The following is a 16756-nucleotide window of genomic DNA, read 5'->3' on the forward strand; positions in this document are numbered from 1 at the left end:
CTAAACATTTTTTTTCAGTGAAATGCATGCAATTTCACTGGCACTTCTGCCATTGAAAAAAGTTGGCATTCTTCATGTCATCATTGTCAAAATTATTCTGCTTTGATTTGACCTTTCTGCTTCATTTAGTGTGGTTGCCTCTTTTTAATAAGATCTTGAATCAAAATGAATCAAAATGCTGAAACAAAATAGTAAGAGAGTGACCTAATAGCCAGTTGCTGTCAGTCATTTCAAGGGAAATTCCTGCCTTCAGGACTTTATCCTCTGTATTCAGCAAGTTTTTTTAAGTGTCAGAATTTCCCAGTGGCATTTGGATTCCTCTCTACCACCTCCCTCAAATTCCTCACATTGTGCACCAAGTTTCCTAATCAGAAAGAAATTGGATTCAAGAATTTGTTCTTCTCATTTCTCATCTCAGGAATGCCAAGGCAAATCCTTTGGAGATCAGTGATGATTTTACTAGTGCTGCCTTTCAACTTAGAGACTTCTGGAAATCAAAAGGCTGAATGTCTCCAATATGATCTGGGCCACCAAAGAGTCTAAAAGAATCTGCAGGAAAATTGGCCCTTCTTACATGTCTGCAAGTCTTGTGCCAGCAAAGATAAATGGGGAACACAGGTACTTTCTCTCTTTGGCAGACCTACAAGCCCTGACCACGTGCAGTGATGCTGTGGGATTTCTGAGAGCTGAGCTCCATGCAGTTTCCTTTGCTACTTAGTTTTGTTTCGTCTTCCCTTGCTTCAAAAGAGGTCACAATCTGGCCATCTGCACCTCTAGGTTGTTACCAATGCACATTTGCTATACTTGGAAATGCAGGATGCCAATCAGCTGTTCCCAAGTGTATTGGCACAATGGAGCTGCTGTCTGGAAATGACAAGGAACTTTCTGATCACAAGCAGATTCAGAAAATAAACAAAACATGGGGCATGGGAAAGAATGGGGAACAAACAAGAGGAGTGATAGATGTATGCATGCCTACAGGGCTATGACTTTGTGGCCATCACAGAGACGTGGTGGGATGGCTCCTATGACTGGAGTGTTAGAACGGAGGGATATAGGCTCTTTAGGAAGGACAGGGAGGGGAGACGAGGAGGAGGTGTCACCCTCTATGTCAATGACCAGCTGCAGTGCATGGAGCTCTGCCAGGGGATGGATAAGGAGCTGACAGAGAGCTTATGGGTCAGGACTCAAGAGAGGGCAGGGACAGGTGACATTATGGTGGGAGTTTACTACAGGCCACCTGACCAGGAGGACAGAGCAGATAAGGCACTCTATAGATAGATAGGAGCAGCCTCACGGTCACAAGCCCTGGCCTGTGTGCAGGCCACATCCTAGCCTGCATCAAAAGAAGCATGGCCAGCAGGTCGAGTGAGGTGATTCTTCCCCTCTATTCTGCTCTCTTCAGATCCCCCCTGGAGTACTGCAAGCAACTCTGGAGCCCCCAAAACAAGAACGACATAGACCTGTTGAAGCAAGTCCAGAGGAGGGCCACAAAGATGATCAGAGGGCTGGAGCACCTCTCCTATGAGGACAGGCTGGGAGAGTTGGGGCTGTTCAGCCTGGAGAAGAGAAGGCTCCAGGGAGACCTTATAGCTTATACATTCTGGTACCTAAAGGAGGCTTATAAGAAAGATGGGGAAGAAGTCTTTAGCAGGGCCTGTTGAAATAGGATGAGGGGCAATGGTTTTAAAATAGAGGGAGGTAGATTCAGATGTGCTACAAGGAAGAATTTTTTTTCCAGTGAGGGTGGTAGAACACTGGCACAGGTTGCCCAGAGAGGTGGTGGATGCCCCATCCTTGGAAACGTTCAAGGCCAGGTTGGATGAGGCTCTGAGGAACCTGATCTGGTTGGAGATGTCCCTGCTCCTTGCAGGGGGGTTGGACTAGATGACCTTTAAAATTTCCTGCCAACCCAAACTATTCTATGATGCTATGATTCTACTCTAAAATATCAACAAGGGATTGTTCCATTTCCTTATTAGTTCCCTTTCAATTCACTGCTAAAATTTAAATCTTAGGTGATTTTCTTCAGTGCAGAGACTCAGGCTGCATGCAGGTAAATCAGCTGTATTACCTGCTGTAGTCTGAACATCAGAAATGATGCGCAGTGGCTGTGGACAAAGATAAATTTAAGGAATGTGTCCCTAGACCCAGCAGAGAGCAGCACCCAGTGTCTCCCATGGCTCCTGGGCAAGGGATGTGCTGTGGAGAGGAGCTCTCGCTTCCTGCAAACCTCCCCCTCCTCTCTCCTGGGGCACACGAAAGTGCTTTCTCTCCCTTGGGCTGTTTATGTGCCCTCTAGTATGTGATCCCCAGCTATTAATATCACATCTTTTCATCCCTGGGCCTGTTTTAGCATGAGAAGAAGCAGCCCAAAGGGCAGAAAATGCCTGGATTTATGCTGGAAATATCTGAATCATCTTAACAGTGTAGTAATTTGGTTGCTTTTCTCTTTCCTGGGTGAAAGACTCACTCTCTTTAAACTGATTTACCATAGAAGTCACAAATTCTATTCAGGTGACAGCAAACCTTAACATTTCAAAACCTGTAAAATTGCTCTTTGTGAGGGAAAAAGACTTCATGCTTTGGTCATACTTTGCCTGTAAGAAGTCACAGGTGGTGAACCTGACTGAAGATGTGCAAAATCAGCTAGTGAGAGATTTCAAGTGTTTTTAACTATAATTCTTTTTTTTTTGGGGGGGGGGGCAAAATCAAATTTCTGTTGTCAAATACTGAAAGATATATATATATATTTTTTTTTTTTTTTTGCTGTGATGTGCTGACCATATCACCCAGGTCTTAAATGCTCTTGGTGATAAAATTCTGTTGGTGACTCTTGGCATTACATTTTGGCCCTTTTGTCTTGTTTTGCTTTGTATTAGGCAGGCATCCAAATAATCCCTAAAGAATTGCTTTACCTGTTACTCTGCAACTGCAATAGGATAGTGCCAAAGCTTGTTGTGTGACTCATCAAAAGGCAATGTGATTTGATGTGGTACTGCAGTGTGAAGGACATACTGGAATGTGATGCAGCATGGCAGAAACTGGAATATCCAAATTTAGCATCTGTTAAGGCCCAGCCATCAGGAGAAGAGGGCTTATGAGGACATGAAAGCCCCATTATATTTAAAAAAAAAAGCATGCATGATAAGAATGCACAATATTTTTGCATCACAGCTTCCAACGCAGTGTCTTGGGCTTGCAGAGGGCTGGATGGTAGCACTTGGCTACAGCGCTGAGCGGATATACTGAAGATTGCAGCATGGAGGGTCTCGTGCTTGTGTGATCAGCAAGAGGTGAAAGCTCTACTTCCCGCAGGCCTGCAGGGTGACATCTTTAAGTGGCTGTGAGAGCAAGCCACGGAGCATCTCCTTCCTGCAGTTTTCTGTCCCACTGGAACTGACATGCCTCCCTGGAGAGGTCAGGGGAATTAACCGCTGTGTAGGTCCAAATGCTGAGATCAGAGCTAACAACCACCTTTCTCACAGGAAAGAATTTGTTTCTTTCTGCATGTATCTGTACAAGAACTGGGGATGATTAGCCCAGAACTTGTTAGTTTTTAAAACTAATTGTAATAATTATGAATAGTTAGGAATAATATAAAGAAATATTTCACCAGGAGTGGGAGAAAGAGCACAAGGAAGCAGGCATTACAGACACCACTGGTTTGAGGAAGGGGTCACATTTTTTTCTCGGAGATTTTCAGCTCACTGCTTTTGCTCTCTGCCAAAGTATGAGGTAGACCACAGTTTTAGGGAAGGAAGAAACAGCTAAAAATTTTCCTAGGACAAATCAAAATGCAGTGGGGAGGACTGCTAGAGGCTTCCCATGATGGGCCTGGCATGCCTGCAGCCATTAAAATGGCTACTCTCTTTATCAGTTCCTGGTACCCAAAGATGGAGGGCAGCAGTTAAGAGTCAACTAAGGATCAGCTGAGAGTTTAATCTGGAAATGCAGTAAGCTTATTTCGTTGTTCATCCTGTTCTTACAGCAAGCCTCTTTTGCCAACTTTTTGCCAGCATAATCTCACCTGGATTTAGAAGTGAGGGAAGACAACTTGCCAATGCCCTCCATTGGTAACCGAAGAGATGGGAGACCCCCAGCTCAATTCTAGGCTTCATCACATGTATCCTATACAGCCTTGGGAAGTCATTTAGGCCCAGATCTTTGCAGATACTTACATGTTTATCTGCCACCGATTTTACTGAACTCAAAGGGAACCAGGGGTGTAAATAGCTTAATTTCTTCTTGCCCTGGATGCCTGTCTATAAAGTGGGATTTCTGTGTTTGCCAGAGATATGTGAAAAATGAATAGACTGAAGAAGTTCTCAGAGACTAAAATGACAAGGGCCAAAGAAATATGTAAAGCAGCCCATCAGAATGCAAATTGTGATCTATCTGTTGCTCACTATAAATCAAGGCTTTAATTGTTGCCAGGAAGGCTGTGTGTCTTGCAGTTTCTCTTACTGCTATATGGGACAACCAAGTAATCAGCACAATTGCTAATCTTAAGCGTGCCTGCCCTCAGCCTGGGAAGCATTGCTGTCTTGTGTTTTTGTGCACAGGCTGTGACTAGCAAGTTGGATTCAGTTTCTTTTCTTGTCACCCTGTAACATACACTATAGCTACCCTCTCCATGACTAAGTCATATAATTTATATAGTCCTTAGTAGTCCCTAGATGAAAATATAAATATAAATTATTGTTACTGAAATGACTACTGCACTCCAAATTGCTGAAGCAGTAAATTAATCCTTAATGTGCATATTTCAAATAGTCAGTGGTTTAATACTTAACACTTTTATTTCAAATTTGTAACCAATAATACCCTAAGCTTCTTGTGATATATATCTCTGGAAAACTGATATTTTACAGAGAGTGGAATTCAGCCATTCAGTCACCTTTGTTACTACAAATTATTGCAAGTATGGCCTTAGACAGAAAAAGTGCATCTGATGCTGGGAATTTTGTGAGTTTCTTTTTCTAGAACAATGCCTTGAGGATGAAATGAGCCTAGTTTGCCAGATGTTTTAGTAATAATTGTGTTTTATTTGTTCTCTTATTTTGGCAATAGATATTAAAAAATAAAAAAGAGGGAGACAATGAGACAGAGGGAAAAAAATGCAAGAAATTGTGTGGGGAGACTTCAGGACACCAGAGGAAAAAATGCTTTTGGGACGAAAAAGCAATATCATGCTGTGGAGAAGGGCTCCAGGCTCTGCAAGTAGCATCTTTTAAGACATGTTTGGTTAGTGAAGGCAAGGGCTTCTTTCTTAGCCTCTATGTTGCTCTTTCATATGCCTGCAGAGGCACAGATAGGGGCTTATGGAAATAACTGTGACAAGTAGGCATGTGTGGGAGCAAGGATACGCACTCTGCTTGGAGACTGGCCATGGATGCTGCAGGTGCCTTTCTCCCCATTTATTCTGGAATTGCTTGCTGATTTGTCGTACTTTACACACTAAACTCCTGCTGAAATCCAGCCCCTTCATGTTGACTTTCAAAGCTCTGCACCAGGTCACTAAAGGTCGTCCCTCTTTCCCCCAAAGGCTGGTGTGGACCTGACCTCGGCACTGTGGTCTGCCCATGGTGATCATCAGCTGTCATGCAAAAGCCTGCCACAGCAGGGCTTTCCTGTGGGCTGCAAAGCCACCAAAGCTTCCCCAAAAGAAGCAAATTCCACTGGTTAGGATACTCAAATGTCAGCGTTTTGCCATGAGTCTTCCCACTGGTGTTTCAATTTCTACTCAGTGCGTCTTACACAGACTTTAGCTGTTTGCCAAGTTACACCCCTGAGGCTCTGCATCAACTCCCGCCCTCCCTTTTCTAGGGAAACAAGGATGTGCAAGGAGGAAGAAAAAAAAGTGCTTAGGGGAAAAGATTGGAACAGTACAAGAACCTTCCCTTTTTGTGCCTGGGAGAAAACATGAAGAGTACAAAAAAAGAGCAATGTAATTCCCTTCAGATTTGTCTCCTAGTTCCAGTTGCTATCCTACCTTTAAGCATCTCCTTTTGAACGAATGCAATTTCCACTCCAGTAATCAGAGATGCCTGCAGCCTGACCACAAGACCTGAATCTGCACAAAAGACTGGCACATTTCCTCGAAGAAGAAAAAGTGGCCTATTGCTAGAGAATATTTATAGAGAAGAAAATATCATATAACCTTCAAGTATATTAAGTAATATGTCATTTTATCACTGCCTTTAAGGAGCAGGTGTCACTTGGTATTATTTGAAATGGCAGTCTCATCACACACTGTAAGTCACAGGCTCTCAAGTCCAACTCAGGCATTAGAAATTAGAGTAGCTAACTGTCTGTGTCCACTCTGATTACCTTGATTGTCCCTTAGAGTAAAGTTGGGATTATTGTCTGCCTCTGGAGCCAGGCTATAGTAGAAGTGCTGACCCTCCTGTGGGTCATCCCTGTCGATGGCGCTCACTGTCTGGATCAGCTACAGAATATAAGAACAAAGCAGAAACAGGTGAGAAGCAAAATATATGTAATATAAATAAATAAACAAACAGATAACACACATATATTTATGTATATACATATAAGCAACTGGAGCATTTGAATAAAACTGTCTTCCTAAGGTACAATAGATGAATTAAGAAGAGACTCAAAACCTTGCAGGCTTAATTTATTTTGGTATGATCACGCAAATCACTTTTAAACAAAGGAGGAGACAGTCAATTTGGTTCAAATAACAGACACTTTTCTCCCATGCATCCCTGTCTTCTGTTGCATATTTCTTTTTTCTTTTGCGGGCTCAAGGTGTTCAGAAGAGGCATTGTGCATTAGAGAGCTTGTAAGAAAGGCCGTACTCATTTTCAGCTTCATTTTGTAGGTAGAAAAGGACTTCAGCCTGATTATTTTATCACTCTCTTAATTTTAAATCAATTAAACTCTTCCCAAGTTGTCAATGGAAAAGGAAGAAAGAAAAGGCAACCATGCAGACACTCTGCATATGCAATAAATAACACCACAGAAAGAACTAAGACAATGCTAAATGCAGGAAAAGATTTGTCACCTCACCTATAGAGGCTTAGTAAAGTAGGTCTAACAGCTTGAAGCAGTGAGCTATAGCTTTGTCTGAATAAACATTCCGTCATCTTTTTAGACAAGGAATAAATCTTCACCTGGGCTTTTGCATTCAGAAGTTAGTTTTTAATTCAAAGGCAAATGACAGGCCCATAAAGTCTTATTCAACATGTTAAAGCTGATTTCAGAATTTTTCAAAATGTGGCAACAGAAGTTGGCTTTCTCCACTGAAAGAAGTCCAAATTAGCACGTGTTTCTCGGAAAGCTTATTATTTAGGCCTCTCACCCTCCAAAACCAGGAAAAAGACTAAGCAATGATTTCTATTCCCTATATTATTAAGGCCCCCCATAAATTAGTGGGATGACATTATCGTGTATATGGTAGTTGTGAGGACAGTTGTCCCAGCAGTGAAGAGCTATTTCATTCTGCTTCACAGCAAGCTGGGGTAAGCTTCAGAAAACACACAGTGATATCGCTATCATAATTTTTCTTTCACAGATCATAAGTGATGTGTCTGTGTGTTTAAACTATGCTAGTCAGCTGTGCATTAGGAGACACAAGTCCCCACTGTGGACCTTGGGCGGTGAAGCACCAGGTCGCCTCCCCGCAAGCAATCAGCAGTAGACCTCACACCAGCTCCCACGAGGGAGAACTCAAGTCCGTCTGTGACACAAGCAGACCTTGTTCAAGGGCTTTGATGGGGTTTTGGAAGGTTAAGGAGCGACGAGGCATCACCATTTGCTTGGAGGTGCTGATTTTCACTGTGTGGAGCTGGAAGTCTGGTGTTATCTACAGCTTTCTGTCATCTCCAGTTCACAGCAGAACAGATTCAGTCTGTCACCCCTTTGTAGCTGATCTATGTCCAGCTCCTCTAAGTCCAGGGGTGCTTAAGGTTTTTGTAAATAGGGTCTTTTAAAAGTAAGCCTTGTCTGTCACATGCAAGCTGGACTCACTCCGTGGCACTTCTCATAACACTTCTCCTCTCTTTGTTGCTGCTACAGGATGCACCAGGTGTTTGCCTGCTGGTACCTGCCCAAGGGAAGGCTTTATTTCAGCCATGAAGGGTATTGCACAGCGAGCCTGGAAACTACTGCAGGAGCAAAAAGAGGTGCTATACACAATACTAATCCCTATGTGATGTGCTTGCCTTTGGAAAGCAGCACAGACAGCTGCTGATGAGAGTTCAGATGAAATGTGTGGTTAGCTTAGCCCTCTTTCCAATGCTCACCCCTTCTGGCATGCTGTCTCTGTGTAGGACAGCATCCCCTCCCCAAACACTGGTGTTAATAGCATTTCTCACCTGCCCTGCTTTGGCATTTTCACAAACAAAAGCTTCATAAAACCTTGCAAACTCCGGTGCGTTGTCATTCACATCCAAGACTTTAACTGTCACGGAGACGCTGCCCATCTGCGAGGGGTTGTCTGGAAGGAGGAGGCACAATGTAAAGAAAGGCAATATACAGGAAGGGGAAGGAGCTGCTCCTCACTCTGCTCAAGCGGTAAAGCGACTTTTTTTGCTACTGACTCGTGTTATATGACATTTTCCCATCGGGGAAGTTGCTTGTGGGTTGTGTGACTCAGAGTGAAGTTGCAAATGCTGCTCTCTCTCTATCCTGGGTTCCCATGTAATCACATCTTTTAAAAACAAATGCTGTGAAAGACTTCAACCTGATTCAGTCCAATGGGATGATTTCTATAACAAAAGTTTTAGGCAATGCCCTGTAATTTTTTTATTGTCCTTCCACTGGGCAATACTGTTTGTTGAGCCTCGGTACTGGTGGCGTGAATTAGAAGAGACTCTTAAGGATAGGCTTGTTATTCAGAGCTTGCTGGAAGTGCTAATTCTGCAGTTCAGATATGTTTTGCTCAGAATTTATGTTCCTTGAACTCAAAAATAGTGTCAAGTCTTTGATACTTTGTATAGGGGAGTTTTAAATGTAATAACACATGAAATTGTACAGAAAATCTTTCACTGAAGCTTAAAGCTGCAATGAAAATTTTACATTCTGCATGACATCATTTGTGATATTTCTGTCCCACTGGTTCATTAGCTTTCTTTGCCAGTAAATCCAGACATCATGTCACATATTTTCACAATTTCCAAACTAAGTGGCCACATAGATTTTTTTTTCTTACTATGTTTTTCTGCCCCAATATATCTTTTTTCCTTTATTTAATGATAAAATTAAATTCTAAGCAAAAAGAAAAAAAAATTCATTATTAGGAGGTCGGAAAAGGTGCAAAAAATCCAGAAAATTCTAAAAAATTAGTATTCTTATCTTCTTTTTAGCCATACCACTTTGTGCATTTATCTCCAAATATATCTTCCTTTATAGCAAGAAATTATATGTTCATATAAACAACAGAGAATTTTCTTACACTCTGGAATTTTTCTTAAATGTTCAATGCACTGTATCCATAATGTGTCACATTGTGTCACTGAGATAATACTCTTAAAACTACATTGTTTCTCCCTATTTTATAATTTAATCCTTTAGCTTCCCACATATCCATACATATCTTGCTAACACACTTGTCATTGTGGCAGATGAATGCCTGCATTTACAGTCTCAGTAACATTGATCTAACTTTTAAAACTAGTAGCTTTATTCAAGGGGGCACAACTATGACATTTTGGAAACTATTCACTAAATTAAAATAGTGTGCTGCACATGTACAGAGCAAAACTGACAGGATTGACAGAGCATGAGTCAAAGGAAGACATGCCTTCATATTTCTCTACCCTCCAGTGCTGCTATGGGGACAGCTTTTACAGACTCGTGTGTGTATGTGGATTTATATGGAATTGCAATGGCCATTAGTGTTTGAAAATTAAACTAGCATCAAAGTAGATGGGGTGAGATCCTGTCATGTCACCAACTCCTCTCACTACTTAAAAAGGGGACAGGAAGGCATCGTGTGCTGGAATAGCCTACAGATTTGTGGGAGAGTCACCCTGACTCTTGTGAAATATCCCTTCTTCTAATTTCAAGTTGATTGGCTGGGTTTTGGGCAAGCTTCTCAAAACTTTTTTTCCTCTCAAACTGCCCCGCATCTCTGCTACAGCCTGGATGTGCATGAAGCTCTCTAACATTTGTTAGCATTTCAAATTCAGCTATATTTTTCATACTGACACTATGCAATGATCAGCATCTCCTTGTTCCCATAGCCTTGGTAAATACTTGGCACGGATGAATCCTGAGGTGAGTTTTAGCTCATTGTAAAACCCAAAAGCACAATGAGTTCAACATACTAGAAGATCGCAAAGCACTCTGGCCCAAATTATTTATGCAGCAAGCAGATGGTGATGACATTTACTTGCTGCTGAACTAGACCAGATTTCAACCAGTGACCTAGCAGTGTAAGATCATTGCTGCCTACCAGTCCCTGCACCAGGAAATCCTCCCAGCTAGGACCGGCCGCTCTGGCAGCTGTGCAGCCTTTGCAGAGTCTGCTTTAGCTGCCTAACCCTTCTGGAGAGGTAGAGCTCTTGCAGAAATACATCAGGAAGAGTTTTAAATAAATCCTTGGAATACTAATGAATTGAAAAAGCAGTAGTCTTCATTTAATTGCCAGCTTCTACTTCTCCCACCACCATATGAAAAGGAGCATAAAAAAAAATAAAATGCAGTATTAGCTTGTTGATGTCAGGAGAGTAATTCAGTTAATACAGCTTCCCACTCAGTGCATAAGAACATGTGAATTGCTGAATTCAGGTCTCTCAGCCTGCTTTGTCTATTGTATCTCTTTAATCTATGAACAGTCTGCATTCTCCTTACTCAGCTCCACGGCCAGCACAGTGATGTTGTGCCAAGAAACGTCCTCCCGATCAAGAGGTCTTGCAGTCATCAGTGCTCCTGATATAATGTCAACATAAAAGAACCGCCCTGGATCACTGCTCCTGTCAATCGAGTATCTGCAAGAGTACATATTAAAAATATTACGCAACCCTTATGAAAACTGTGTTATAGCCAACAAAGTACCCCAGCAATGGGAATACTGCCATAAACATCAGATCCACATTCTTTCACAGCCTAGTTATGTGCTCTGTTGACTTGTGTGGGTACAGAGTGAAGTGCTTGAAAAACTAGTTCATGTGGCTAACAGCATTTACCAATGAGTATGACTTGAATCGAGCCAGAAGACAGGAAGATTTAGAGGAAGAAGCCTCAAAGCAAGGCACAGCTCAGCACAGGAACATCTACTTTACAGAGAAAATCTGTCAGTGAGGAGTGCGATTTCTTTTTCTAAGCGAAATAATTATGCCCTTTCCTCGGGCACAATTCAGACAGGATAAAAATGACTTTACATCAGCTCATTCTCTAGGCACCTAGGCTGATGAGGAGGAGCTGTTCCTTTCCTCATGCTTTTGTATTTTCTCCTCCTTGAGGGGAACAAACTCCACCTGCATCCTGGACCACCCTACTGATTGAGCCATGTCAACGCAAAGGGGATGATGACTTTCTTTCTCATAGCATCCAGCCGGAAAAACAGCTCCCTCTGTGAGGTTCATTCATCATAATTACTGAGCCTGCCTGGCCAATATCATGTCAGTTTAATGCTGGGAACAAGTTTCTCCCATCTGTGAGCAGGGAAGCGTATCTGTAGGCCAGAAAACTAGGGCGGGGAGACAGCTGATTGACAGCTGTCACTGCTGTACTTGGTCAGAGGGACCACTTCACAGGGTGTGTGAAATACTCAATACCCTTCTTATTAATCACCTTGCTCTTAACAGCAGTTTATATGAGTTGCCTTTCTAGCTAACCATGTTAGCATGGTAAAAGATCCTTTGGCAAAAGCCACACATGTGCCTATGTAAATGCCACAGTCTAGAACAGAGCCCAGACTTATTCTCATTTTTGTTGGTTCTTTCTTTGAAATTGATGGGAATTGAAAGCATTAGTCATAACGGGTGCTGAACAGGGCTCATGCTTCTGAATTTTCTCCTTTCAGCACAAATGCATTCACTAGAACAAGCATGGCAGCCTGATCTTTATCTAGGGACTTATTAAACTGGGATATAAAATACTGTTGAGCTATGTTGTTGGGAAATTCTTTTACACTTATTTTCAGAAAAATTAAAGAGAGTAGGATGGCAAGTTTGCTTCCCTTTCCTTCCCAGTCCTTCCCATCTCTTCTTAAATAAAGAGATTTCTGAGGCATTTGATTTATTTGGAAAATAAGTACAAGTGTTGCTACATTTTGCTATAATAATTATTCTTGTATAAGGGCTATAAAAAGAATTTCTGACAGTTTAAGGCCAATGAGTATCTGAAATTTAATATGGCCTTGTAATTAGTGGTGCAGTATTAATCACTGATGTCAAGAGGCACAGGTGGAGTCTTTGTCTGGACTCTCCACACAAGTTCTCCTCTTAATAATACCCGCTCCTTCACACTAATTTCCACTGTACTCTCCAGGTAATCTTCCCGAATTGCTTAACAACAATCATAGCATACTTCCAGCCATCAGAATTTCATTGTGTGTGGTAGTCCAGATACCACACATTGGGAAAATGAGGATTTGAGAGTTCTCCTGCATTTAGTGAGCCCTTCCAAAATGTGCCCTGGCTTTTCATACTTGAAAAACTCGCAAAAGGAGGAGTCAAATCAAAGTTTTAACTTCAGTCGTATTTCATCTTATGTAACAAAATATGTATCTGGGATTTTGTTTTTCTTATCTTGCCTTACTCTGTGCAAAGTGAATATAAAGCAAGTGTGAAACATTGCCAGACTGATACTGCACAGAGTATCACACACTGGCATGGATAGAGGAGACCACATAAGGGGCAAGGAGACCTAATTCCTAACATTTGAATTTTAGATAGCATCACAAATAGTATTTATTCTTTTTTTTCCCTGTTTCCTCTACTGCAATCATTTGTGTTTGTATGTACAAGGTGCGGGAGAGGAAGGAGGGAAGAAAGGAAGGAAAGTGGGAAGGGAGAAAGATGGGAAGATAAGGAAGAAGGAAGTTGGGAAGGAGCAGAGTTACAAAGGAATCTGTTCATATTTGCAGCTATTTGGTTTTTTAAAAGTATGTCTTTGATGATGCATTCCATGCTTTATAGAGTGCTGTTTCATCAAGGGTAGTCACTGGAAAGCTCTGAAGAAATCCAAGGGAAACGGCATTAAAAATAACAATGAACACTTCTATTCTCTGATAGTCTGCAGAATTATTCTTACACTATTTTAAGGAGATTAGCACAAAGTTTTTTTGCACTACAGTGTTTGGATAATGCTAGGCTAATCAGCAAAACAGGATGAGGGCAGAAAAAAGTTTAGGGCAATGAAATAGTGATGCAGACAGTATAATACTTAGTTTTATTGCAGAATTTGAGACAATGTCATGAGAAATATGATAACCTTCTTATGTAGGTAGAAAAGTTAGGTATATTAAGGTAGCAGAGATGAATAAAATAATTAGAACAGCAACACAAAAAGCAATATCATTAAGAAAAACAGGCTTTGTATCTGCTAAGATCTCCTAGCTGAAGCCCACAGAGTTGCTCATATAGATTTCACTTTCTTCAAAAACTCCCAATACCTGGCATTTTTACTCCCTCCTGTATTTCCTGGGACTGGTCCTGAGTGCAGACAATTCAGAAGCTAGACTGACACAGGGTTAGGCAAACAGCAGCTCAACACTCAAAGCATTTCTCAGATTAGAGGAGCAGCCAATCTGCTGGGATTATTAACTTGCAGTCACCCAGAGCTTCTGCATGTTGTGAAAATTAGTATCTGGGCTGGCCTTGGAGAAAAACAGTCTTCTCTGATAAACTGGGCTGACTTGGCAGCTATGGAAAAGATCACTGTGATGACACAAAGCTGCTCCTTTGGCTCCTTGCTGAGTTGCAGCCACAAAGCTCCCATGGCTGTAAACACACCTTTACCTTTCTTAACTCCTTATGGGACTATCTAGCTCTGTAGCTTTGACCAGACAGTACATAATTTAGTGGTTCATGAATATTTATTAATATGCATTCAATCTTCTCCAAAAATAGCTGTGTATTTGAGCTGTTGACAAAGGCAGGCTTTGAAACAGAAGAGGGAGAGAGGAGAAGCGAGTTGATTATTTTTCCCTCAGTATGGCAGCAGATTCTCAGCAATGCTGTCAGCTTTTGTGCCAGCAAAGGCATGATGGCCTGGGGTTTGTTTCTAATGTACGCTCTCAGGACATGCCTGACTAGTTCATTGCAATCCTAGATGCAGATGTTCTCCATATCACAGAAAAGGCAAGGGTAAGCTCCTGCCTTGCTTTGTCAGTTGTAGCAAGACCCCTCAGTTTGTGAGATCTGGTTTGACTGAACCTATTGATGACCACCAGGTACTAAAAAGAAGCAGAGTCCCTCCCATGTGTGCTGTTTCAGCCCCATCACTGCCCCACCAATAACATACAGGGAGTGCTCCTGGGGGAACACGCAAAGAGACAACAGACCTGATGGAGTTGTTGGTCACATCTGGGTCCTTGGCAGAAATGATTTGTATGGTGGTTCCAATCTCTACATCCTCGGGCACTTCCACAAAGTAGAAGCTGGGCTCGAACACAGGAGGTTCGTCCACATCCTCCACACTTATGTGGACAGTGGTGGTGTCACGGAAAGGACCCAGGTTCAGGAATCTCATTTCCAGGTGGGGGTTGGCACCCTCTACTTTCAAGGTGTAGCTTTTCTTGCTCTCATAACTTAAGGGCTGAGGAAAAAAAAAAAAAATCTAGCATTAGGCACACTGAGGTGTATTATTTAGACCATATAATTTTAATTTTCAGAAGTAAAATATGCCCTCTAATATAAACTGATGCTTCTTTTTTTTCCTTTTTTTTTTTAAATAACTCTTTACTATGATTTTTAATCGTAAGGGTAACAAATATAATTATTTGCAGATAGAGACAAGCATTGGGTGACAGTAGTATTAGAAATGGCACTGTCTACATTAGTTTTTCTTTTTATTTTACAGTTGAACTGAAAAAGCCAGGAGAAATATTTACAGATCAATTTCAGGGTACATATTCTGTCATTCTTCTTGCTGAAATTAAAATAAAAGCAGCCACACCACCATTACGTTGTGATTCACACAGTGTGTTTCATGCCACTCTGAGGAAAATACAGGCAGAAATGGACAGTATGGGAGCGCCTGAAAAGAAGGTAAAGATATGAAGAGTGAGTTCCTCAAAAATGAGTCCTGGTGGCAGTGACAGGGATGCTCATACATGAGATGGAGGTCCCAGTTAGCATTTTCTTTTCTCCCTGAAGGGATTGGAGTCTTCTCTCCAGAGACCCCTGTCTGCCAAGCTGCTAAAGGGCTCCAGTGGGAGCAGTGGACATGGTCAGCCTCTCTTCTGGGATCCTGTTCCAGGTTTTATCAGTAATCCATCCTGCCTAGAAGTGGGGTTTTTCACCTCCTCCCACTAAGTGTCCTAAACACAGGTTTAGAGAACAGTTTAATTTCAAAGCATTATGAGGTACACCTGACCTCTTCCTGCAGGAGCTCTTCCACTTTGTATGAAATACTCAAGTATTATTTGAAACAGAGAGTGCAAATGGCTCTTTTTTTTCCCTTTTCTTTCCTGAGACAATGGATAAAGGAGGGGGCAGCTTCCTCTGTTAGTAGTTTCATGCATTTGATTTCCTATCTAGATATAACTACTTATTTGGTGAATGTCAATATAGAAATAATAAATGCTGACACTGAACCTCTCAATAAATACATTTTTTATCTCCCTTCCCTCTCCAAATAGGGCTTCTCCAAAACCTGCTTAGAAGTAAATGGAGAATTCTGTATTTAACGTGCAATTTACCAATCTTGATAAGAGATGACTAAAAGCATCTGATAAACAACCAGAATGACAGTATGAAAAGATCAGTCCAAAATACACAAAAAAATTTTTACCAGATGAAGTCCACTTACAGTGGACACAGTCATACTTCCTAAGTTGCAGTTAGAAGTTAAAAGCAATCCCGCTGTGGTTAAATGGTCACAACCCTTTACTTGTATAACCTGGGGAGTTTTCATGCTGAAAACCAGCACAATTGGATCCCCTTAGAGGGTACAGATCCTGAGCATGACAAACTCTGTACCAGGAAAGAAATGGCCTAATTCTTTGGTCACCCAGTGGGACACATTCCTTTTTGTCACATGAAGGGCTTTCAAAACATGTGGCTTTATTAATACGTAGGGATTTGAGCGTTGTGTGTGGAACTACCACGCACAGCCTCGGTTCATACATGCTATGGTAAGGTCACTGTTGTTCCCATCCAACACCTTTGCTTTTCCTATTCAGCTCTTTCTTTTTGCAGACCTACCACCAGAATGGGGCAAGGAGATGGAAAGAAAAATAAAGAAGAAGGAACATGCCAGAGCAACTGGAAGTCAAAGGTGTGAAGATCATTACTGTAGCAGCAAAATCCTCCCTGGCCAGACATAACCCATCTCTTTTCTGCCCTGCTTAATAGTGCAGCCAACCAATTTTGCAGCCATGAGATGTGTACTAGTTTAAGCAGCCTCAGGAGAAGTTTCACATGCTTAGGCACAGCAGGAGTATATATACACTACGAGCCTCAAAACACCCCCTGAATTCAGGGGAGGTTTCAGTACTCATCTGCTGTCACAACAGCTTCTTTCTTTGGAAGGGGAAAGTCACCCAGCATTTAGTACATGGGAGTGAGGAATGAAGCCTGGAACAGGCATTGGTTTTCTTGTGCTAGGGAAATGACGG

At 41.8% G+C, this 16756-nt stretch overlaps 1 protein-coding gene across 1 annotated transcript in view; it reads right to left on the reverse strand.

Annotated features, from left to right (window-relative positions):
* Positions 1 to 16756, reverse strand: part of CDH20 (cadherin 20) — a 118655-nt gene that overhangs the window by 3858 nt on the left and 98041 nt on the right. Inside the window, exons 7-10 of the mRNA XM_086740345.1 lie at positions 14480 to 14733; positions 10822 to 10958; positions 8343 to 8464; positions 6334 to 6451 (exon numbers count right to left, since the gene is read on the reverse strand). Coding sequence (XP_086596471.1) covers positions 6334 to 6451; positions 8343 to 8464; positions 10822 to 10958; positions 14480 to 14733 — 631 coding nt within the window. The remainder of the gene's footprint in view (positions 1 to 6333; positions 6452 to 8342; positions 8465 to 10821; positions 10959 to 14479; positions 14734 to 16756) is intronic.

The sequence above is a fragment of the Chlamydotis macqueenii genome, chromosome 2 (genome assembly GCF_036417535.1).
Source record: "Chlamydotis macqueenii isolate bChlMac1 chromosome 2, bChlMac1.mat, whole genome shotgun sequence".
Lineage (NCBI taxonomy): Eukaryota > Metazoa > Chordata > Aves > Otidiformes > Otididae > Chlamydotis > Chlamydotis macqueenii.